We start from the raw sequence: 24,236 nt of genomic DNA on the forward strand, positions 1-24,236 counted from the left end.
TCAGAAAAAAAAAGAAAAAAATGTAATGGTCACATTTATTTCTGTTTTCATTTGTGTGTTCCATTCTCTGTACTTGTATTGCAGTGAACTATAGTAGTGCTACTTGCATGTGTGAATATGAATCTTCTCACATGCATTTACAAGGTGTTTTACAAAGGCCTTTTATCCAAATTGCCAAATTGTTGGCTTTTTTTTTCCACTTCTGTAGTCCAGGAGCTTTTTTCCTCATTCAAAATTGAAATGTTCGTCCTCAAATTTGCTTCTAGTTACTTTTGTGTAAAGTTATTTATGAGTACTATAATTTACAGAATGTGATCTGGACTTGTCATCCAAATATTCTTTTCACGTGGTTTTGCTTAAATAAATGAATAAATGATTGTCTGATATCAGTAAATGGCCACCTTTTTTTTAAAGCAAAATATGAATTAAATGTCAGTACATCATATTTGCCATTTTGGATCAGTTTGATCAATGGCTTGACAAATTATTTCTTTTTTCCCCTCAGTATTCTTGGATTTGTGACTCTACTCATGTTTCAGTGTTTTCTCTTAAGGGAATAACTTATAAATGTAAGTTACTAAAGCATTGTAGGTTTTCAGTGTGTTGTTGGCTTTACTGGAATATTTAGCAGACAAGTCTTGAACTGGCTCATTCCAGCCTTCTGTTGGTGCAGGGGCTGTAAAGTTGTTATCCATGAACTGGAATCCATGAGCTGGATTCCAGATGAAAAATAGCTTTGTGCTGGTTTATTTTTTCAGCTGAATTTGTTCTGTTGTTTCTTTTGTGCATGTCAGTGTAGAAAAGCGTGTGTTGACATTATGCTGTGAAGAGAACATGAAGACAAAGAAATGGTCAAGGAGGAAGGGAGAGTTGAATGCAATTTGCTTTTTGTTTGTGTTTTCTGGCAGAAGTGCTGTCTTAAATACACATCAGCTATAGCCTTTATAACCCTTGGGAATCCTGTAGAAATAATCCAGTGAACCACTCAAGTTTGAAAATCTGATTTAAATTCTAGTTTTAAGTGTACTCTTTAAATAAATATTTAAATTGTATAATAAACTGAAAGCAGAACTGGCATAGCTGTGCAAACAGGGCTACAAACAGTACCAGGGGAAGGTCAGTTCCTTTAAAGTATTTTAAAACTTCATGGATATTTGACATTTGGTTGTATTGAAAGGAGAACTATTCAAAATGTCACAGGCTTAAAGAACTGCCTTGCACAGTGAATGAGGGCTGCCAGAAAAAATTGTTGTGTATGACAGCTCCATATTGTGTGTTCCTGAAACAAAACTGGGGAGCCTCCCATCATCTTAATGGTTTTTGCACCAGTGAATGCCTGAAGAATGGATTTAAGTGCTGTTCTTTTGTTCATCATTCCATCAAACTACTTTTAAAACATTTGCTGGTCGACTGCTTTTAGGAGCAAGAGCTGTGTGAAATCAGTTGTTGGGAAAAGTAATTGTGGCAGTATGAAGGTATCTTTCCCCTCATGTTCTTCAAGACTAGGACTAGTTAGCAACTTTAATACTGGTTGTATTGAAGAATTGCCTGTGGGTTGTACAACCCAGCTGTTGAGGAGGGGGACTCAAATTTTGGAGCAGTTTTATGAATCTTTGGTGGTGAACTGAAAGCAAACCTTGTTGACTTGATTTAAAACGATGCCTCTGAAGCTGCCGTCATGGCTCAGTGGCCCCATGGCAGAGACTTTTCAGTTAAATACTTCTTTCAAATACAGTTTCTCAATCAGCAGCTGCGTGCAAAAATCCCAAGAAAACAAGAAAAAAACACATCTGCTTTTGCACAGACGTTCCCTCCAAGGTCTCTGTTTTCCATTCTCTTATGAAATAACACTTTTTTCTTATAATAACTTGATCTGTCATGAAAACAACTGCCCTGAAACATGCCCTGAAAACAACTCAGTGAGTCTATTAAAAACAGACAGAACTGTAAGTGAACTTGTAATAATAAAAATAATTCTGAATTTATGGTCACGGGATAAAAAATATTGTTGGTTATTATACAACGCTAAATTGAATTTTGTACATAGTTTAAACTTTGTATCGCAGGTTTCCATGCGCGGAATAAACTGTTAAGGGATTATAATTGAAGTAGCTGACTCCTCTTCAGTAGTTAGGTTGCAGCTACAGGCAGTTTAGTCCTTAGCTGGACATTTTTGGGGAAGAGGCTGAATGGAGGGTTCCAGGACTGTGCTGTACCTTTTACACCTTGATCCAGTTAAGGCCTCACAGGTATTAATTTCTCATAGGATTCTCTAAAGCAGTGTAATGCTTTTTCTGTGCCAGGACCTATAAAATGTTGCCTTACCTATTTCATATGTGGTATCCATTGGGGTAGATGAGCCCCAGTGGCACCTCAGCTATTGCTGCAGTGTTTTATCTCCTGTTTTATGACTGCACCCACAAAAGTCCCAGCTTCAGCTGCAGAAACAGGGCTGTAAGATGCTGTCCCTGAGCTTAGGGAGCTTCTCTGAGACTTGGCATGTGCCTTACAAGGGGGCTGGGTAATGGTGGGGCTGGGAAAATCTTGTAAAGTCTTTAAATTGTTGAGGTCTGTTTCTGCTTAAAAAATGAGTGTTGCCTTAGGATTTGATGAGAAAAAATGACTGTTATGGAAAATGATCCAAATTTAAGCTCCTCTTGCAGATGTAGATAAATTGCAAAGATTACTGTTTATAGATACAGCTTGTTCCAGGTTCTTCATCCTTAACAGGCAATAAATGTCCCAAGTGGTTTTGCTCATCTGTGTACTTATGTTAGGATTTCCATGACAGCACTGAGTGAGTCAGAAATGCACCTCTTCAAGTTCTGCCCTTCTGTGCAAGCAGAACTCGTGCCTGAGAACTTTTGGAGGCGAAGAGCAGCTGGGTTTTATTTGAAACCTTAAACTTTGCACGCAACAGCTAAAAGTCAAACAAAATAGTAGTACTTCTAAAGATGAAGGAGGGCTGGGGGTCTTTGGGGCTTGGGTTAGGATTCTAATTTTGTTTTGTTTTCTTTAAATAGGCCAAATAATTATTTTAATTTCTCTTAAGAAATTGTAGTTTACATGAAATGCCTTTTGTCAGATCAGTTCTGTATGTGATCAACTTCACAGTGTGGATGTAAAAGAGAAACCAATAAAGGCCACATCTTTTAGGGAGATACCTAAATTCCCCCTGCAGTAATACTCTATAGAGTATTTATTCTATAGTATAGTATTTATTCTATAGTATATATTCTATAGCCTCATTCATTTTTACAAATTTTTATTTGAGTTTCAGCTGAAATTTATCTCATATTGCTGTCTGCTTATAACCTATTCAGGTCTTTTATCATCACAATCAGTACACTGTGTATTGAAAGCTTATGGAAAATGTAATTTTGTCTGGTTATAAAACTGAGCACTGAAAAAGATAGCTGCACATTAAAATTTTAAAGATAAAACGAAAATAAAATACAGAGTATTTTTATTAGCCATTTAGAGATGTCCTTCTGCTGTATGAGTTTTTGTTCAGTGAAATGGAACCATTCCTCGAAAAAGTTATGGGATGCCTTTATTTTTAATAGGATATATTGGGTAACCAAATTTCAACCAAAGAATAATAAGGAGAAGCTGAAAGTATTTGAATTGTATTTTTATACAATCTTAGCTGGGGAGGGGGCAAAATGTAAAATGCCAGCTGAATTGTGTTTTAAAGTACTGTCCTGCAGCAGCGGTGGAAGGTTTGCTGTCTGCCAGTGAGAGAATCCAGCACTGTGTGTGTGTGACAGCTGCCTTCTCTGGAGCTCAGGGAATTCAGATACTGGAATGATAGGTGCTTTACTGCACTTAGGTAGGATGAATTCAATTTAGTGCTTTCTTATAATTGGTATTAACCAAGTAAAGCTCTGTCAGAAGATGGTGAAATTACGGGTATACAGGTCCACACTCTGATCTGTTACTTATCTTGTGATTCTTTTTGCAGACTAAGAACATTATGAAGTTTAAACCTAATTTCCATTCCATTAAAATGTGGTGGACAAGAAAAAGGGAGGCTTTTACTCTATCTTTTGCAGCTGAGTTGGTGGTCAGTGGAAATGGGGGTTGTTGGGATTCTGCTCTCCCTTGCATTGGGATGAGCCCCCAAATTCCCTGCACGTCACTAAGGGGTCTAAACCCTTCCAAACCCAATCTCTTCTGCTGCCTTGGTTTTTTGTCTGCTCTGGTTCTGTGCCTGTACCCAGCACAGGGAGCTGGGAGGGCTTTGCCTGGCTTGTGAGATCTGGGTCAGTCCTGGTCGGGTCCCTGCAGCTGCTGTACTGTTGCAGCCTCAGTCCAGATATTTTCTTTCCTGCTTAGATTATGCCAATATTTCTTCCAGAAACCACCAGAGGGAGTGGTAAGCTCTCAGAAGTGTCCTCCCATTCTAGGAGAACTCTCAAAGCAGTGAATATAAAAAATAAAGTGTACTCTAGTGAGCTATGTCCCAAATATACACAATTTCTCATAGGAAATTGTTGGAGAAACTTTGTAGCTAGACCCTCTCTTGGGTTTGAGGTTAAAAAAAGAGACCAAAACAAAACAATGTTCCAAAAAGTCTTCTCTATGTACTTGTTGTCTAAAAAGAAATTATATATCTGTAGAATACATTATGGAGGCACTGCTGGTCTTTACTTCCATTTCACTTTGACCAGCTAATAACATGTGCTGATGTGAAAACAAGTAGATTAATACTGATGGCTTCTAACACTCAAAAGACAGCTCTGATAAATTGGAGCCTGAATTGAATGAGAGGTCAGCCAAAACATTATTTGAAGCCCCAAGTGCTGTACTTGTACATTATCTTTAGTGAATAGGACTTGCTAGGACTGCTTCATTCTAGGAGCTAGGACTACTTCACTCTTTCCTCCTAGCTATATCTAAAACATGTGGCAGGTAAAGAATAATTTGTTACTCTTAAGACTGATACTTCTTGTCCTTTTTTTTCCATTAATGTCAGCAAGATTTTATTGTCTGTACTAGCTAGGAAGTAGATTTACCGACAAATCTAAACATGAATTTTGTATCTGCCTAAAAGGGGTATAAATCAGGGAAAGTTTCTGACAGATATATAATTTCATTTGTGCAATTTTGCCTGCACAGCTAGATTTTGTTTCATGGACACTTTGCTGAGAATAGGAGAGAAAGGAGGAAGATGTGAATCAGCATACTGCTGATTTTTAATATTTCTCAAGTCCTTTCTTCTTCCTTTCTTTTATACTTTCTATAAAGGCTTGGATTGCATTTCATAAGTATTTCTTGAAGTTATTTAGGAAACTTCTTTAAGTGGGATATTCTATTATTGTTTTTTGAAGGATTCATTTTCCATACCATGGTGGTGGGAACTAACCTATTTTGTAACAGAAATTGCATCTTGTTTAATCAGTCACTAAAACATGATGAAAAAAATGTTTTATTCTTTCTCTGTTGGTTTGAATAACTTTCTTCTTACTGTATCTGTTAACCCACTGATCTATTTTTTTCTGTTTCAGTCAAAAGACAAAATGATGAGAGGCTCACGCCGAGGGTGTGTTAGACTCAGGGTAAGTGTTGTTTTATTCAGTACTCAATGACTTACTGTGCATAATATGTCCTAACGGAGAGAGCTGCAAGGAGACTTTTGAGGTTTGGGCTCTATTCCTGACTTTGCAAAATGCTGAAATGGTGAAAGTATTTAAAGAAAGAAAACGTTAGAGGTCAAGTGACATGCTGGGCTAATTACATTCTATAGTTTATATATGGTATAAAAATATTATACATTTTATGTGATATATTAGAAGGCATTCTGTGGCAGAGTAAGATGGGATAGTAGTAGGACATTATGAAAAATTTGTTGTTTGCAGTTCTCATTTCTCTGTCTGTGGAGGTCCATGTGTATATACACAGATATATATGTGTATATATTGTGCTGTTCCTACAGAAGTCATTGTGAAACTGCTTCCTTCTGTCCTGATTTGTTTTTCTTCTCTTACTGTGTCCTCCATCCTGCCAGTCTGGACACTCCTTAGGCCTAGGCTTGAGCTTAGTGAAGCACAGGAGGACTCGAAAAGGAAGGGAGAACGCTGCTGGTGAAGTTTTTGAAATATGGTTGGAGGGGGCTATATAAATTGGGGAAAGAAAAGCAGAAGATGCAGAGTGGGAAAGCTGAGCGTTACCTGTGTGAGGCACTCGGTGTGGGACATTTGGCCTCGACTGCTGCTGCTGTAGCTGGAAACAGAAGTACTGAAGGGAGGTGAGAGTGCTGTGATGTCTTTGCACGTGCCCAGTTTCTACCTCGTGGTCATGCTTGTACCAAAGCTATTTCTTCTTGCACAAGTCCTTTTCCTATATTTTTTTCCCATTTCTCATGGAATTTCTGGTTCTAGCATGCAGCAGTCTTGTGAAGAGCTGGAACAAGTGAGGAGTGAGGAGAAAGATGGGTATGAGTGGGAGCATTTTGAAAGTTGAAGTAAGAGAAGTCTAGAGAATGGGCATCTGTGGTCTTACAATGTGATGAGTGTTGAAGGAAAAGTGTGGATTTTCCAGTTACTCCTTCCTTCTGTTGTTAGGCTTTTCTAGTCTTTCTGTGGGTACCTGCAACCTTCTGAGACTCAGAGAATCCCCATTAACTTGGATCCCAGATGACTTCTTTGCACTTTGCCTTGCTTGATGTATTGATATCTTAATTCAGTATTTCTTTAAGGGAAATGTATGCTCAAACCACTGTCTAGAACAAGACGTTTCCAAAGATTCATGAGGAAGGTTTTTTCATTGTGCAGAAGAATTCAGTCCAAAAAGCCATGCCTGCTTTAATAGTGCTGTGAGCCTGTCACTGTGGAGGTTGGCCTCAGCCTGCCAGTTTAGGAAATATTAAAAGTGAACAATCTGTTCAATATTGCCTGGTCCATCTTTATATGTATTTAACATAAACCAGCCACTTTCTCTTCTCCCATCAGTGATTCTTCCACCACAAATTGTTCTTCAGAGTTTTCTAAAAACTGATGGACTCCCCCAGCCTTTCTCTGAATACGTGTGATTTACTTGTTTGGGATTTTTTCTTGTGAGGAAGGAAGGAATCTTCCTTTTTTCTGCTTTTGTAGAGCAGCTCCCCTGCCAGATGACAGTGATACTGATAGAGGAACAGATGGGCTTTTGCAGTCTGAAATTCTATCAGAGAGGTTTTCTGTTTAGAGTAATTGTTGATTTGTTACTGTAGGTGTGAACATAAACAAACATGTAACTTAAGCAATTTGGCTAAAATATTTCCTTTTCTCTTGAATGGATTATGAAAAGCTTGTTCCTCACCTTTTTGCTCCTAATGCACATTTCATAGGCCTGAAGTTTCATCTTCAAATTCTTTTGCTGATTGTCTTAGTGTACTTAGGAAAGTGTAGTCATAAAGGATTCTGTGTCATCTGCACTATGCTTGTAAAGTTTTCTGGAATATCCATAAACTTTCCCACTCTTATTTTTAATTTTACTTGTTCATATGTATTATCTGCATGGCAGAGGAAGCATTTTCTGTACTTCTGGCTCAGACCCTTTGCCCCAGTGTTGCGGTGACAGTATGTGCACTGTACTCAGGTTTGTGCTGAGGAGAGCTCTCCCTGCTCCCACATTTAGGATGGGGCAGGGCTCAGCTGTCTCACCCTGTGTTTATGTGAGTTTTACCTATATCCTCTGGGGAGAATATCGTGGTCGTGGTGAGGTGAGGGTCAGTCTCTTCTCCCAGGTAACAAGTGACAGGATGAGAGGAAATGGCCTCAAGTTGTACCAGGGGAGGTTTGGGTTGGATATTAGGGGAAATTTCTTCACTGAAAGAATGGTCAGCCATTGTTACAGGCTGCCAGGGAAGCGGTGGAGTCGCTGTCCCTGGAGGTGTTCAAAAGATGTGTGGCTGTGGCACTTGCTGAGGTAATTCAGTGATGAACACAGTGCTGCTGGGTTCACTATTGGACTGGATAATCCTGGAGCTCCTTTCCAACCACGGTGACTCTTTGGTACAGCTGCTGAGATGGATATTGTGCAACTTGCAGTGACCTTCTGATTTACTGCATAGCAAAATATATACTTAAAGTGCCAGGTATTTATCTACTGGTATATTTAAAAGAAATCTGGTGGTTGTTGTGTCCTGGCACTAAAAGTGTTCAGAATTATACTGGCTTGGATACACTTTTTAGGTGCCTCTTTTATAGTGATCACAGAGCTGTCCATGGAAAGCCCATATGGAAGATACGCTTGGAGAAATTAAGTGGCACATTTTATCAGTGGAGGGAAATAAAAAACCAGCCTGGAGCTGTCCTTTCCTGCCACGCTGCCTTGGATTACAGATGGTTGGTGCTGTTCTTACCTAGGAGTGCTTTTGTGGGGCCTGTGCTGCTCCCAGCCATGCATGACCTGGTCCCACAGACCACAAACCCCATGTGGGGACTGTGAGGAACCTGAGTGGGTAACAGGGACTCGGCTCCCTCTGCCCCCAAGTCTGGACCCAAACCATCCTGAGGTTTTGGTGTGACCCTGACCCCCAGCCCTGCAGCTGCTCTGGGGTGCTTGGCTGTGAAGGAAGCCCTGGCTGGAATTGACTCAGGGCTCCCGGCAGTGCTGTTACTCTTTGTGTACTCTGAGAGTAAGGGCAGAATTTGCCCTTTAAATATGTGCACCTTTCAGGGATGTCTGTCTGTTTTGTGGGTGGGGGAAGGATGCAACAGATCCTGGTGCTGTGCCTCCTTGGAGAAGGAGGAAAGAAACTGAGTAAATACACTGGTGATTTTTGAGCTAAATATTACAATTTACTGGAGTTGGCAGAGGCCTGGAATCGTCCTTTTTTTTTTTGTATCTTCTCCTGGGTGAAATTGTTATTTATTATAAGTGTTGGAGGGGGCAGGAATCAAAATGTGGATAGATTTCTAAATAGCTAAGCACAGATGGTCTTTAATTTATATGCATTTTCTTGTAATAATTCATGAAGAATTAGAAGACAAAGGTAGTTGCTTCTGATATCCTGATTCCTTACTGTTAATATTTACTTAGGGACTGAAGAAAATTAGATCATGCAGTGTACCAGTGACATGACATGATGGGCCACATTCATTCTGCTAGAATGATTTATTTTTTACTACAGGACGGTAGATAAAATCAGGTCAAGAGCTTCTTTTTGTAGAGTACTTATGAATTATTATTTTATACACAGAAAATACATATTAAAATATTGCTTCTCACTCTTCTTTAAAATATAAGTTGGAACATTGTAGGGAGCTGCTGCAGCATAAAGCCACCTCCATAATAATAATAAAAGTGCATATTATTATCCAGATAATAGCTTTACAAACATTCACTGTTTTTATCTGCAGCTAAAAATTTATTGTTTTAAAGAACTGACTGCATCCTATGACTGAACAGAGAATCTTTCTGCTCTTTACTGTATTCAGTTTGCTTCTAATTTGCCAAAGCTTTTTAAATTCCAGTGGTGTAGTGATAGAGTGTCTGCTGCTGATGTCACTGCTTGCCTTATCAGGATTTTGTTCTTTGTTTCACAGGGAGCTGTGATTGGTATAGACGATGAGGACGACAGCACCTTCACAATAACTGTTGATCAGAAAACCTTCCATTTTCAGGGTGAGCTGAAAGAAGACATTGTTTTTTCTTATAATAGATTCTACTTGTATTTGATGGATGATTTTAAATGTTTGGCAACAGAACAGCATGAATGAGCACACTGAGAACATTCTGGATCCAGGGGTGCTGCAGGTTAGACAGGGATTTACATCTGCAGTGGATACATATGTGCTAGAAAGAGACTGTAGCTCTGGCAGGATTTGGAGATGAATAATGTAAAGAATAAATCACTCAAGGGGAGAAAGTAATGTGCTTCTGATGATGGGTTTCGCTTACAAAACGTGTCTGATCTTCGTTATCAAGATACAATGATGCATTTCTTTATCAAGAGAATCAAGACTGGTCTGAAGGTTGCAATTTGTATCCAAATAGAACTTAATGCCCAATTATGAGGAGACTAGAGGCAACGTTTGGCTTAACGGTGGAGCTTTGCTTCAAGATTTACCAGCTTGCATTCATTTCATCTACATTTCTGTGTCTTGTCTGCCAGTCACCATCTCTCTGCTATTATCCTTTTATTCACATTTCCTAGCACCAATGCCATCTGCCACTGCTATGTTTCGTCATTGCATGCTATGGCTCACCGGTAGAAAGGGTAAGGCTCTATATAATTGCTATGTACTCCTTAAATGATTTTGTCTGCAGCAGTACGACAAAATACTGTGCTAATATTGAATAGAGAACTTCCTTTTTCTGAATGTTAAAATCCTGGGGAAGTGTGATGAAAATATTTTGCAACTAACATTTGTTAGTCCTTTTGCTTTTCCTCTAAAATGCAGTGACTAAATAATTGCTTTGTATAGAGCTGGAAACTGTAAATACCCAAGAGGCACACTTGCATTTAAGCAGTCATTTTCATTTATGTTAACTGAAATAATTCTATAACTTATATTGTACTGTACATATTTTTAAATCAGTGATTGGCAAATGGGAATTATCATCAATACTTTTGCTTTAGTGAGACTATTTCTAATGATAAATATTAATTGTACACCATATTGTCACTGGCTTCTGTATTCCTTGTGCTGTAGTTTTTCCTAAATGCTGCTGCTGTCCTCTGGCTTTTCACTGCATTAAGCCTTATAAATATATCTTCACAGTGCTGAGCTCACAGTAATACTTAAATCTACTGTTCCCAAGGATAATTGTTAAAATGCAAGCTAATTGCTAGTGCAGTAATGGAATGCTGTACTAGGGCAGTCTTTCAGTACTACAAAGCTAAATACTGCTGAATATTTGAGAGCTTGATACAGGTAAATCTAGAAATCGCTAATCTTTATTTACTAAGATTGACCTTTTTAAATACATCTTGTTTTCAGTGATTTCTTATGTGCTGTATTCTCCTTTGGGTAGCCAGATATCTTAAGAAAACTGATAGTATTTGACATAAGTAATGTTGTACTCTGAGTAATATTGGTCATTTTTGAAGAGCAGTGTTGTCACATCTTGTGCTTTATAATTTCTCTTTCTCTGCATTTCATATCAGGCCAGGATTTATGTATCCTTTAGTGTACAACTAAGATATTGTACACTATTTTCTGTATTATGCTTTTTCTATTAGCATATTATGAAGATAATGTCCCTGATACCCATGAAATTCTAATGACATGAGCACAGTATTAATATACATGAATTTAATGCAAACATGTATAAAGACAGGTAAGATATGAGACCTGTGATATTTCAGTGTCAAAAAAAAGGTCTGTGGAACTATATATGTAGTTCTTACAGCCACTGTGAATGCATTCTCACCTCATGCAACCTCTGTCATATTTATGTCAAATTTTTGTACATTATATTAAATTAATTCAGTATTACACAGGTGTTAACTTATGCAAAATGTAGGTCACTTTAAGTCATAAATGACAAGTGGTTAATAATGTAAATATTACAAAATGTATGCTGAGACTATATAGGATATGTAGAGAAGGTTCTGGGAATAATCCAAGACAACATACAAAATTCTTAACAATTTCTTCCTAACTTTTAATACCTGATTGAGACAGAGCTTTTGTTCTGCGAGATAACCATAGCTATAAATTAATTCACCCTTTATAAAAGAAGTCTTGGACTAGAGAAAACTGCAGGAATGGCAGCTTACAGTCTCTTCCTTCCTTCTTGCTGCCTTCCTGCTTTCTCAAGAACAGACAGGGATTCAAAGAAGCTGGAGCCTCCTTGCTGGGGAAAAACCAGAACTTTAAAACTCCAAGCTTTCAGAGATCTCCTGACCTAATTTGGGGTCCCATCTGCAGTGGGACAGTTTCTCTTGCAGGCTCTCCATTCACTCAGACTTTAAGTACTGATTAGTGCCTCAGTGAATTTTGCTGACAGCCAGTGATAAAATTTGAATTAGTGACAAATGAAAGAAAAACTTCATTCTGTGTTAATTAATTATTTCTTAGTGTCAGTTGCTCTAAATTGCACACCTGACTAACACTGTAGAGGTGGAAGTAATGAGATGAAGGGCAAGTAAGTAATTTAAAGCTGCCTGCCCAACTTCTCACGTGGAAGTTGATTCCATATGTGTGTAACTGAATTTCTGAAGTGCCAAAGCTCCAGCATCTCCCACTAAGATTTTCCTGTCACTGGATTTTGGCAGCTTCTGAGTATTTCTCAGAAGAAAAGTTTGTGTTTTGTTTCTGCCTGTGACAATCTCCCTTTTTTCTGTTCTCAGCTGTGCTTCCTAGTGGCCATCCCTGTACTGAACATCAGTAAAAGTTAAAAAGTTTTCATTACAAAGATATTGTAGGTTTTGAAAGGTGACTGGGTACATCCCAAATGGGATCCACATCATTAATAACTGGGTTTAAAGGACAGAAGTTAACTGAATAAATATGGGCAGTAAAACAAACAGCATGTTTTGTTTTTACTGTCAGCTTGGCTTCAGCTCTGCCAGAGTGCCCAGCAGATTTTTTCCCTGTATTTTATTGTTATGAACATGTATATTGATGCTTGTTCATATTGGAGGGGGAAGGGAGGTAGAATGACCTCAAAAATTTCAAAATTGATATAAAAGTAATGTATATTGTCTCCTGATTTGTCCTTGTTTTGTCATGCTGAATATCCAGTTTCATGGCTTGCTTGTAAGGCTTCTGAATTAGGTAGATCTTAAAGTATTCCCTTGTGGGTTTTTTTCAAATTAGATGCAAAAATCCATTCAAGTTGCTGTGAGACATTTGGGATAATACTTTTAGTTTAATTTACTTTCCTGTCAGGAAGCTTTTTCTTGGTAATATATTTTTCCTTGCTGCAGTACATGTCCCTGTTCTAAATGTTCCATAAGTTTCAAACTCTGTGGGGGTTGGGTTTGTTTTTCTTTTAATATCTTTATATCATCACCAAGCTTTAAGCTCTTCCCATTTGGAAATTCACTTCTTCAATCTTTCATATTACTTAGCTGTTCTTTCTCCTCACTGGAATGCTTGTGACTTAAATTCAAGAGTGGGAACATGATGTTCAAGAGACTCTGGCAAGGGTATTGTTATATTTCTTCTTGATATTTGATTTTCTGTCCAACCTGAAGCAATAATAGCTTCTATCTGGGCTGAAGTACTTCACTAAACGCACATTGTATGCAGAAAAAAGAATTCATATTTTTTAAAAAACCAGATTTTTAAACTCCTATCTGAAAATCCAGCTCTTATTCTTACAGCCTGCAGTATAGTTCCTTGGAAGGCAAATCAATTTTGTCTCCACTGTTTTGTGTAATAAAGGATGGAAAGATTGGAAGCAGTCCAGTGCATTGATCTGAGATGATTTTGCTTTAGCTTTTGTCTTTCCTTTCCTATTCCTGCCACAAAAGTATCTGAGAAATGAAGCATGAATGTTGCTGTGCAACTTATTCTCCTATTACATGAAAGCTGTCAGCTGATAAAGGTAGATTTCTCCTTTGTTCCCATCCTTTCTCAGTTATGTAGCTTGATTTGTGTCTGCCCACCATCCCAGCTGAGGAAAAAGGGAGACATGCCCAGCAAGACGTTGCCATAATGTTGTAAAAGCAAGGATTTTTTGTTAATGTGGGAGGCATTATTATTGAGGATATACTGGGGTCCACAAAGCCTTGGTGCTGAGCAGTATCAGAATGTGAGATTTTAAGTGTTTGTATTAGGTACCAAAATTAATTATATTGGTTTTATACCTGTGTTTCAACATTACTTGCAGAAATAGTCAATATTTATAGTCTTCTAGAAATCTTTGACATTGTCCACCAAATAGATGACAGGAAGCTGACTGCTCCTGTGGTAGAAAGAAGCACTTAAGTCTATCACATTACCTGATTTAAATAACGATTGATAAATTGCAGCCTTTAAAAACAAAAAGTTTAAGAGCTTTTTAAATTTGATATTGAAAAATGGCTAGAGAGGGATTTCGGTGTGAATTCTTGGTCTATGCTGGTTTCTTCACTGATGTCTGTAAGTGCTGTGACAACACTGTTTGTCCTAAGTTAACATTTTTCTGGGTCTTCTAGGCTTCTGATGGTGCTGAAACAGTGAATTCCTCCACGCTCAACTGTGCTTTTATGTTGCAGAGGAGGATGAGCAGCTGTGATCAGAGTAAAGCTGAGCTTCTTGTCAACCTCCCTTTACCTGACCAAGTCTGGGCTGCACAAAGTTCTGGACAGCATCTCATCCTCCCCTGATTGGCATAACTACAGAAATTCCTCTGTGAGCCAGAGCTAGGTTTAGCTTTGCAGTGATTTTTCTGTCTTCCCTCTCTTCCCTCTGCCTCCTTTTTGCTATTGATGTATTGCACTGGTATTTTGAGTGGTTGGAACATGTGACCAGAGTGCAGGGAATGGTGCAGGGTTGTGCTTTTCCTGTTTCATGCAGGTCCTTCTTGCACCAGCAGCATCCTGTGTTGTAATTGTTTTCCAATCACCCCATGGTTATGTCATTTTTAATGGGACTTCCTGGTCCCAATTGTTATGGTCATATATAAACACCTCCTGGTTTTCTGTTTTTAAGGTTGAAGCTGCAGATTTCAAAATATGTGTTAAACTTGAAAGTAGGAAAGAAATAATACCATGAAACAGTTTCTGTGTGATGTGTTGATTTGGTGGGTTTTTTTCTTCCTCTGGAAGAAATTCTTACTTTTGGCATCAATATGAATCTCTTAACTGTATATGTGATACATGGCAAGTATTTTGGAGGGGGGAAAAATGGCCAGAAAAGGTCTCACTATAAGGAGGGGAAAGATGCTGAGTAGTTCAACACTCTTTTCCTTCTGTTTTACCAAGAAATTCCAAACAGCAATGACCTTGAATTTGACCTGTTAAATTGACAACAATTTTATTGGCTAAGAAAATGGCTATATTTTTGTTCTTCTATTTTAATTTTTTTTTTCAGTTCAAGCCAAAATATGGTTTCTACCTTAAACTAGTAGTTTCAGAACTTTATCAGTGGGATCTGCAATGGAAAAAAATCCTTTATTGTGAGGGTGCTGAGGCCCTGGCACAGGTTCCCCAGGGAAGCTGTGGCTGCCCCATCCCTGGAAGTGTCCCAAGGTCAGGTTGGACAGGGCTCTGAGCAACCTGGGATAATGGAAGGTGTCCTTGCCCATGGCAGGGGGTTGGAATGAGATGATCTTTAAGGTCTCTTCCAAACCAAACCATTCTGTGATTCTATTATTATTTTAAATGCAAACATACCCTAAAAGGCATTTCCACAAAATATACCATAGGAAATATTGCTTAGTGTTGCTATTATTAATATTTAAATATTATTTTCTAGTGAAAAACCATGTACTTGCCAATTTGTCCCCCACTCAGAAGTGTTTAATTACAAAATCACACATTATATATAGATATCCACAAAGAATTAATAGCAACTTGATCATGGGTTTCCTGTGTCATACAAGTTTCCACCCAAAGCCATATTTCTGGGCTGATTATAAAGCTCGCTAAAAAGGCTTTTGAGCTTAGGTAGCAATAAAAGAACAGTTTAGTTGATTTCTCAAGATCACAGATTCATCTTCCAAACACATTGTACTCAGGAGACCTTTTGATGCCTTTTGTTTGGGCATGACTTTGTGTCTTGTGACTGCACAGGAGTTTCCTGTAGGGATGGGGAGCTCAGGCTGGTCAGACACCTGAAGAACAAAAGGAGGGTTGATTTATGTGTGTGGGTGGAGAATGGCATTAGGAGGAGGGAGAATAATGACTGGGACAACTCCAAAATTGTGATATAGAGGAAATAATGTTCAAGCTACTGCCAGATGTGGGAGCTGCATGTGTTAAAGAGTATTTGTCAGCAGTGGAAGTATAATTGCCAGGATTGTGTGAAACCCTGCTTCATCTTGCATGTTTTTCTATGCTTTGAAAGGCCTTCAGTGACTTTAAATAGCAATTTATTTAGCTATGGAACAGTCCTGTGATGCATGACTTTTCCACCTTATTGAGCACTACTGATAAAATCCCTCTCCATTGAGACTGGTGGCAGAAATCCTATCGGTCTCAGTGTAGCCAGGAATTCATCTCTATTATCTGGCGATTTGTGTGTAAAGATACTACATTAGTTCTGCACTTGGCTGAGAAAATACAGGAATTTTGCATACAAATCAGTGGAGGTTCTGTCAGAATAAAGGCTGCATAATTGACTCTATTGACTCAGTGGGTGTAATAGACTCTTCTTGCTGAGTTCTGCCTGTAAGTAGGTCACAGTCAGTGAAAATAAAATATGCATTTCTTTTTGTGACAGTATGGTGGTTTTATAAGTAATCTAGTAATTTTTTTTCACTAATTCTTCAGGTTTTTTTTCATCCTAATGCCCATGTAGATGCACACACACACACAAAAATAAGCACCAGTATGCAGATTCTGAGGTGATATATTTTGTGTGTATTCTGTCTTCAAAGTACTGCTGTGCATGACCTAGAAATGCTGGTGGTAAATGCTGTATCATGGAGCAGAGTTGTTAAACTTGTTTATATCTAATCTTCAGATGCTATCAAGCTTAGGCTGGAAAAAGTAATCTGTTTTATGCTGTACTTTAACATTTGGTATATGTTATATAAACACATATAATCTCTCCACAGCAAAGTAAATATTATAGGAACTCTAAATTATAAAATTTATTCTCTATTTGGAAAATTAATAGAGGCTGAGAGCATCTAATGTAGTTGCATTTCATTTGACTTCTTATCCTCATAGAACAGAACTTTTTAAAATCCCTGACATATCTGATTTAGCAGTTTGGAAAGTTCAGAGATAAAGGACAATTTCATAAAAAAAGGGAATTTTAAACCACAATTTTTCAGAGTTACAGATATTCTTCAGTAGAAGCAGTAATTCTTGTATTTAGTACCTTTTTCATTCTATAATTTTCTCTTTGATCAAATAATTGCTTTTCTTTCTTTGGACTTCATCTAGGAAAGAGTTCAGTTTTTTTTTTTAATATAAGATTGATGTGAAAATATCTTAGGAATAAGCTCAACCAGACAGATCACCAAAAATGCACATTAAAAAAATACCATATTAAAACTCACTTTAATAAATGACATACTTTTCAAGTGTGTTTCTCTGAAGTAGTCATAAATAGGACTGTGATCATGTTAAGTACCCTGTGCTTGTCTTAGATATGCCTGAGATGTCACAGTAAATTATACAGGTGTCTTTCAAAGGATACACCATAGACACAGAGGAGTGAGGGCTTAGGCATACGGAAACAACTGTAATCTAGCTCATAAATACTAATTCTACTAGGGGAATAAAAAGTAAAAATAGCTTAACTGGCATAATCACAGTAAATTGCAATGTTTCAGCCATTAATGATTCCAGTCTCTTGCACACAGCAGTGATTATGCAGCTCTGTGTGGATTTAGCTTCTTTCACGTGCAAGTGTTCACTATTAAATTGCAGTAAAAACTGAATTAGAATTCTAGCACTTAAGAGAAAAACACTGTTAGTGCCCTCTCAACTGCAGGCATAGCATGGCTATTTTTGTGGATAGTTAAATGCTCTAGCACAATTTGAATTTCAGCTGACCAGGTAACACTTGCATTAACCCCTCAGACTAAGAACCACCTTTATGTTTGTTAAGTGTCCGGTATTTTTCTCATGTCCAGGTGTCCTTCAGTGTTTCTAGTTGTTTTTTTGTAATGCTGTTATTCTAGAATCAGCCTGGGGAAAAACAACTTGTTTATCTCTCTTGCCCTTCTTCTCTTCTTAGAAGTTTTGTGCCAGGAGGCACCATATAACACTCCTCTATTTTTGTATAAGCACACCAGTGTAATTCCTTGGACTAGATAAGAATTGCCTTATCCCAAATGTTTTGTCAGAAACAAATTCTGGAGTAGCTTTCACATAGGAATTGAGGAGGGGATTAACTTTAAAATGTAGCCTGATCAAATAATGGAAAAGTTGGAGTGATTTCAGGGTAATTGAGGCAAGGACTAATGAGCAGAGCATTCTTGTCCCTACCTGTTGAAGAAAGCATCTGCAGGTACAGAGTGGATATTAGATGGTGTGCATCACAACCTTCTTAGGTGCAAAGGTATTAGAGCTTTTTCTTTGACCAAAGTTGAGTTCTTTAAATGAAAAACAGCTTGGATATTTAGCTTTCCCTACAGATGGGTAGATAATGATCTCTGACCATTGTGTTTAGATTTTTCCCATAAATTCTTTCTGAGTGTGCCAACTAATCTCTTTTTTGAATGTTCCCATTGATTTTTTTTTTCATCAGTGATCTTTTGGCAGCTGCTCAGTTCTAAATTGCTTTTACCATTAGGGAGCTTTTACTTGTACCTAATCTCACAGCAGCCATTTTGATTAGATTTAATATAACTTTTCTTGCATCTTGCTTTCCTAAAAACTGCATCCTGCTGGTTTTCTCCGTGGTTTTCTTTAGAGTCTAGGGAGGAGAGCCAGGAGGATCTGATGTTGATGATAGACGGTCTGAAATTAAACCAGTGTCCTGAACAGAGAGTGCTTAAAAGGTTTTGATGCTGTGTTTCCATGCAGTAAGCAGTCTTATGGCAGTGTTCTTGGATTTATCGTGCCCAAAACTTTCTCTAAGTAGCAGGATTGATGAGATTCATGTGTGCTCCCTAAGGATTGATCATGTTATGCCAGAAGATTGCAATGTCTAATATATGAGGAAAAAGACCAGCTTTTTCCCCCCTCTGCTGAGCCCTGGTAGAGAGAGCTGTAAAGGGGTCATTGAAGAAGCAGAAGTTTCAAAAATTTAGTTTATTAATGAGCATGGGAAAGTCATTTTCATTTTGGAACTGTATGGATTAGTTGATTTCTGGGTCTTCCCTGCTGCTGTAAGGGCTCTCTGTTCTGGTGAGGTTTCAGATACAAGTCAGAATGTGATAACCTTTGTTAATGGGCTACTGTATATTAAGATCAGTATTTAACTAATACCGTGACCTCTTTTTGCTGGCAGTATGGAAGATCACAGGAATCCTGCTGCAACACAAGGATTAATTCACTGGTCTGCAGCTTAATTGTTTCCTTTTTAGTTTAAATAATCGTGGGGAAAAACCCTTCAACATAGGATGTTTGTATCTCATGAGTTACTTAATAGCTCCTCAGTGACTTGTACCCCAGTTTCCCAATAAGATAGTTTGTTGGGACTAGGAGATGGTGATTAAAAAAACACCACAGAGAAACAGAAAACAAACCCGAGAAACCTTACACACATTGAAATGATGCTAACCGCCGTTCTTTTGGACACGTTTGAAAATTTAAAGCACTGAGACATTTCAAATACTGATAGATTAATGACACAGGTAACTATATATGTTTAATGGTGACTGGAAGAATAGTATAGTAAGAATAAACTATAAATTATAATAGTATAGGAAGAATAAACTTGATTGATATGTCTGGCAGGACTAGGCCAAGGAGCCTGGTTTTGGTAAGCAGAACCAAAGAAACTAATAAGCATTAAAATTGATTCTAGTTGCCTAGTTCAGTAATTGAAATTAGTGTTAAGGTGTAATGCTGTGCAAAAAGAACAGTGTTTGTGTGTGCATGTGTGTACAGAATGTGAAAAGAAGAGCTGCAATTTGCATGTTGCAAAATGTATTTAGTGTAATGCAGTCACTGGAGGGAGTTCACAGGGCCTCTGTCCTCCATCCTGTCTGCTTTCACTGCAGTATGAACTTGTCCTCAGTGCTTGCTTCAGCTTCTCAGTTCAAATATGGATCACCAGGAAGAAGAATCCCGTAAGTTAGAAGTTCTTTCTAATGAGGCATATCCAACTTCTTAATACTTGCTGCATTTCCTGCAGGAAAGTCATCTGCTCTTCTGAGTAACATTTAATTGCTTGAACTTCTTCCACTTTCTCTGTGCATCTGAAAGCAGTTTGGTAGCCACTTTTCCTTATGTCTAGTTTTAATTTGTTCAGGTTAATGGTATTGTGGTCAAAATACCTCTGGCAATTGATCATACTCTACTATTTTAAAATAACAGTGACTAAGGATTGACTTGTAGTAGATTGGAAAAATGTGTATTTTTAGGAAAAAAAGTAGATAGATTTCAATCTTTTACATTGTGTCTAGTGAAAATTTTGTCCCACTATTTGTGAGGCCACCTCATCAGTTAGGCTCTGAGCAAGCTTATGTATTGAAAATACATTCTTAATTATTTCTCACAAACACATACATTGTCAGTTCTCTCCTGATGGTTTTGTTAACTTGAGATAATTAGCGTATATATGCTGAAGTAAACAGTGCAGTATGTTTATCTTTAAATTGGTAGGGTTATCTTTGGGGAGTTTAGAAAAATCTACATATTCAGAAGACTTGGGGCATTTTTAAGTACTGATAGGTTTAAGCTGCAGAATTCCAAAAAATAAAAGCAATGGAAACAAAAGGGTGAGGAAGGGAACATTGAAACAAAGTATTTTGAGCTGGAGACTACATTTCACTATAACCTAAGGATATTTCCTCTGAACTCCTTAAAAATACGTGAGATAGAAATCTCAGTTCGCTGATTCATAATAGGTGCTAGATTCTAGCAGGCTTCCTGTTTCTTTTAATATCTTCCATTTCAATGAGGAACTAGAAACAATTGGTAATAACTGTTCTCAATCCATTTACAGGCCAGTTTGTTTACAGTCTATTTAATGCCTCTGGAATTTTCCCTTCTTTCTTTACCTGGAGTCCACTGACTCTGCTCCTTTGTTTTTTTAAGTACTCCTAGAGCACAGCAAGGAACTCTTTCAGACTAGTGATTTAAAGGTGGCATGTCTGTACTGAGGATAGGGGGGAAAGAAAGCAGTTTTGGAGTAGGATTTTCTTCAATTTAATGTTTAAGATTATTCTTTGTGCTTCATTATTCACACCAGTGACCTGTTAGGGGTGTTTGTCCTGTATTATGAATCCATACCTGAAAGTTACTATGTCCACACTGAAGTAGAATTACTGGATAATTTCTTACAGGCAATTTTCTTGTAAATAAGAAAATTTAAAAATTACTTAATGAAATGAGGAATATCTGTGCAAACTCTGTTTGCATGTCTTCCCCTAAAGCTGGACAAAGAACAGAGCTGTAATCACAGAAGAAGCAGCAGGATATTAATGTGGAATTATGTGCTTGGTGATAAACAAAGACAGTGTGATTAATTTCCATATTTAGTGTGGACATCAGATCTGTTTGCCTATGCCTTTTAGTATATAAGACTGTATGTAATTGAACAATATCTTATGAATACTTTTTTCAGCTCGAGATGCAGATGAGAGGGAGAAGTGGATCCATGCTTTAGAGGACACCATCCTCCGCCATACCCTCCAACTTCAGGCAAGTTTCACTTTCAGTTTTCACTTGTTTTGCTTTTTTTTTTTTCAAAGCAATGAAATACAGTGGCATGACTGCTAATATCCAACTCATCCGGTATAAATCTGGCTGTTCTATGACCTATACAATTGGATATAGTAAAACATCTGTTTAGGTTTGAGTCTGTCATATTTTTCTTGTCCTACTATAATGAAAAGTCAGAATGACACTTTATTAACTCACATTTATAATATATATAGTTATCATTAACTCATATTTATAATGTATATTTATGGTAAGGTTCTAGATTTATTGTTGTACATTTAATTTGGGTTTTTGTTGGGGTTTTTTGTTGTTTTTTTTGCTTAAAACCAGGAGTCCTTTTTGAGTCAAGCCTCTTGTGTGCTTGTATACCACCTAATTTGGAAATTAAAATGAGACAGCAGCATTGAACCTCTTTCTGGATGACAAAAATAATAAATAGCTTGTTTGAAGCTGGATATCTCTGTGTAAGCTGGGTATCAGTCGTTTTCTGGTTCTAAAAACAGATGGTTGGATTGAGGATGGTTCTTAGCTTTAGTTACCTAGTTCCAGGAGCTGGATTATGTCATCCTTGTGGGTCGCTTCCAGCTCTGGATACTCTGTGGTGTTATGATCTAAGATCAGTTTCTGGTGATAGTCTAGAGCTGGATATGTCTATAAGATTTGCTGAGCATTTTTTTTTTTTGGCCCTGGAGAGAAACCCAAACTCTCATGAAAGGGATTTGGTTTGTACCATATAGGTGTCTGGTGACAGTGTAGAAATCTTAAAGCAGGTGTTCATTATTTGTGTTAAATAAAGCTTTGGTTGTGCTTTTGTAGTATGGCAAGAGAATTAGGTCTCTTAACATTTGATTCAGTGTGAAGAAAGATAAAGTAAAATCTCCAATATCACATAAAGAGAAGCTTATGAAGACTGATTTAGATGACATTTGCCCAATCTAAAGGGTTAGAACAAGCCTGAATTTGACCCATTCAACTTTAGACCCTTGTACTATCTCAGTCAATTTACCTGTTAGACAGTGAGTTTCAACCTTCTTTCATCTATTAAAGACCATGACAAATTTTTAGAGAACAGCAGACCCCTGGATAAAAATTCCCATTCGACAATCAGCTTTTTACCCCTCCTACTGTGCCATGGATATGTTAGAAGTAATCTCTCCATCTGGACACAGTAGCTGACCAAGGGCTGAAGAACCCCACTCTGCAGTGGATGTGAGGAGACAGGGATTACCTAGGGAGCAATATGTGGATGTAGAAGGGCTGAGCTCCTTCCCAAGGGATGCCTCTTTCCCCATTCTCAGCTTAGAAAGTGAATAGGCTAATGTGAGTGGTTCTGTTTAGGGTCTAAAATGAAGGAAAAGGAATCTCTGCTGTTTTCTCCACCTGGAAGACTTTTTATGACATGGAGAAACAGAGTCAAGGAATGAAACACCAGAATATACATTGATTTTATCAAAATGTACACTTCCATGCTCTCTAGAAATTGTGAGTGTAGTTATATTGATGGAAATAGATTTCATGATAGCAGCTAATAATGGAACTATTTCCCATTACATAACTGTTCACATTCCTGGAGATTTTCAAACAAATAAGGCATATTTAGGAAAAAAAAAAGCCCAAGTTAGTAACTTATCTAGTAATATTTGAGGGAATAATTAAAAAAACAGAATTGAGTACTAAGAAACACATCCTCCATCCTTGTAAATATGTTCACCGTTGAATGTAATACTCTGTGGGCCACTGCTGTGTGCTCACCAGTCATTTTAAAGAACCTTCTTCAGTGTACGGGTCGTGTCACCTTTTAGCCTCTGGCCCTTGTTTGTGGAGTCGGTGGAGTAGTGTTCACTTTCACCCCCATTCAGGAACTGCCAAGGATTGCCACGGGAGCTGCTGAACCGATTTAAGAATGAAACACGAAATGAACGAATGAAACGACTGCACCTCCTTGCCCAAAACTCTTTCTTTCATGGCTTAGGAGCGTGGTGTTCCTTCTGTTCACCCTCCCCGCTGGGACGCGGGGGCCGAACGAACAGAGGCCGCAGTCTGGGGGGATGCTCGCGGGGCCGAGCGCGGGGTGGATCGCGGCAGAAACATCCCCGCGCCTCCATGGCCGGCCCGGCCCGGCCCTGCCGGGCTTCCCCCTCCCTCCCCGGGCCGCGGCTCTCGGGGCCGGGCCGCCCCCGCTCCAATCTCCGTCCGCCGTGTCCGTGACGCGCTCGGCGGGGCCGCGGCCGGGGGTCCTGCCCTTCCCATCCCGCCCCTTCCCGCCCCGCTGGAGGCGGCGCTGCCGGGGCCCGGCGGGCGGGCGGCCAGCCCCGCTCCTCCGCTGCGCTCGTAGCACCGAGGGATGGCCGGTGTGAGTACGGGGGGCCGCGGGTCGGGGCTGCGGGTGTCCCTCGGGGCAGCCCTTGGCGGCTGGCGCTGCCCTGCCCCGCCCGGGCACGGCGGGGGCGGGAGCGGGGCCGCGGAGCGCCCGGGTGGCTCCGGCTCCGCGCAGCAGCGAGCGGCGCCAGGTCCCGTGTGCCCGCAGGGATTCTGCTGTCCGGATACACAGACACGCCTTGGCTTCGGTAGCCTGTGAACAGAACGGCGTTTCACGCACTTGATGTTCTTTCGCTTTCCTCTTCCTTCGGGCAAAACAGTCAGATGGGTTCTTTGGGGATTATTGGCTCAGCGGGATGGCGGGGTCTGAGTGCCGCGGCAGAGATTATTTTCTGTAAAGGCATTTTCTTAGGTTCTTAGTTTCTGTCGCTGACTAAACACGTGGTTCACAGTCACTTAAAACCTTTAGGCGTCTGATTTTGCCCAAAATGTTGTATCTTTTCTGAATCTTTTCAGTCTGCCTGTGCTGGTACAGGAGTGT

General features: G+C 38.9%; 1 protein-coding gene across 4 annotated transcripts in view; it reads left to right on the plus strand.

The window, feature by feature from the left end:
- Nucleotides 1–24,236, plus strand: part of OSBPL9 (oxysterol binding protein like 9) — a 58,139-nt gene that overhangs the window by 2,863 nt on the left and 31,040 nt on the right. For 3 of the 4 annotated variants that reach the window (XR_011001755.1, XM_068198724.1, XM_068198725.1), the window contains exons 2-4: nt 5,511–5,561; nt 9,534–9,612; nt 21,279–21,355. Coding sequence is in view for 3 of the 4 variants with exons in the window: in XM_068198724.1 (XP_068054825.1) it covers nt 5,511–5,561; nt 9,534–9,612; nt 21,279–21,355 (207 nt within the window). In the remaining variant the exon portion in view is untranslated. Of the gene's footprint in view, nt 1–5,510; nt 5,562–9,533; nt 9,613–21,278; nt 21,356–23,606; nt 23,730–24,236 lie in introns of those variants that run through there. The other variant, XM_068198726.1, reaches the window with a different exon arrangement.

This window comes from Anomalospiza imberbis, chromosome 9 (assembly GCF_031753505.1).
Source record: "Anomalospiza imberbis isolate Cuckoo-Finch-1a 21T00152 chromosome 9, ASM3175350v1, whole genome shotgun sequence".
In the NCBI taxonomy this organism is placed as follows: domain Eukaryota; kingdom Metazoa; phylum Chordata; class Aves; order Passeriformes; family Viduidae; genus Anomalospiza; species Anomalospiza imberbis.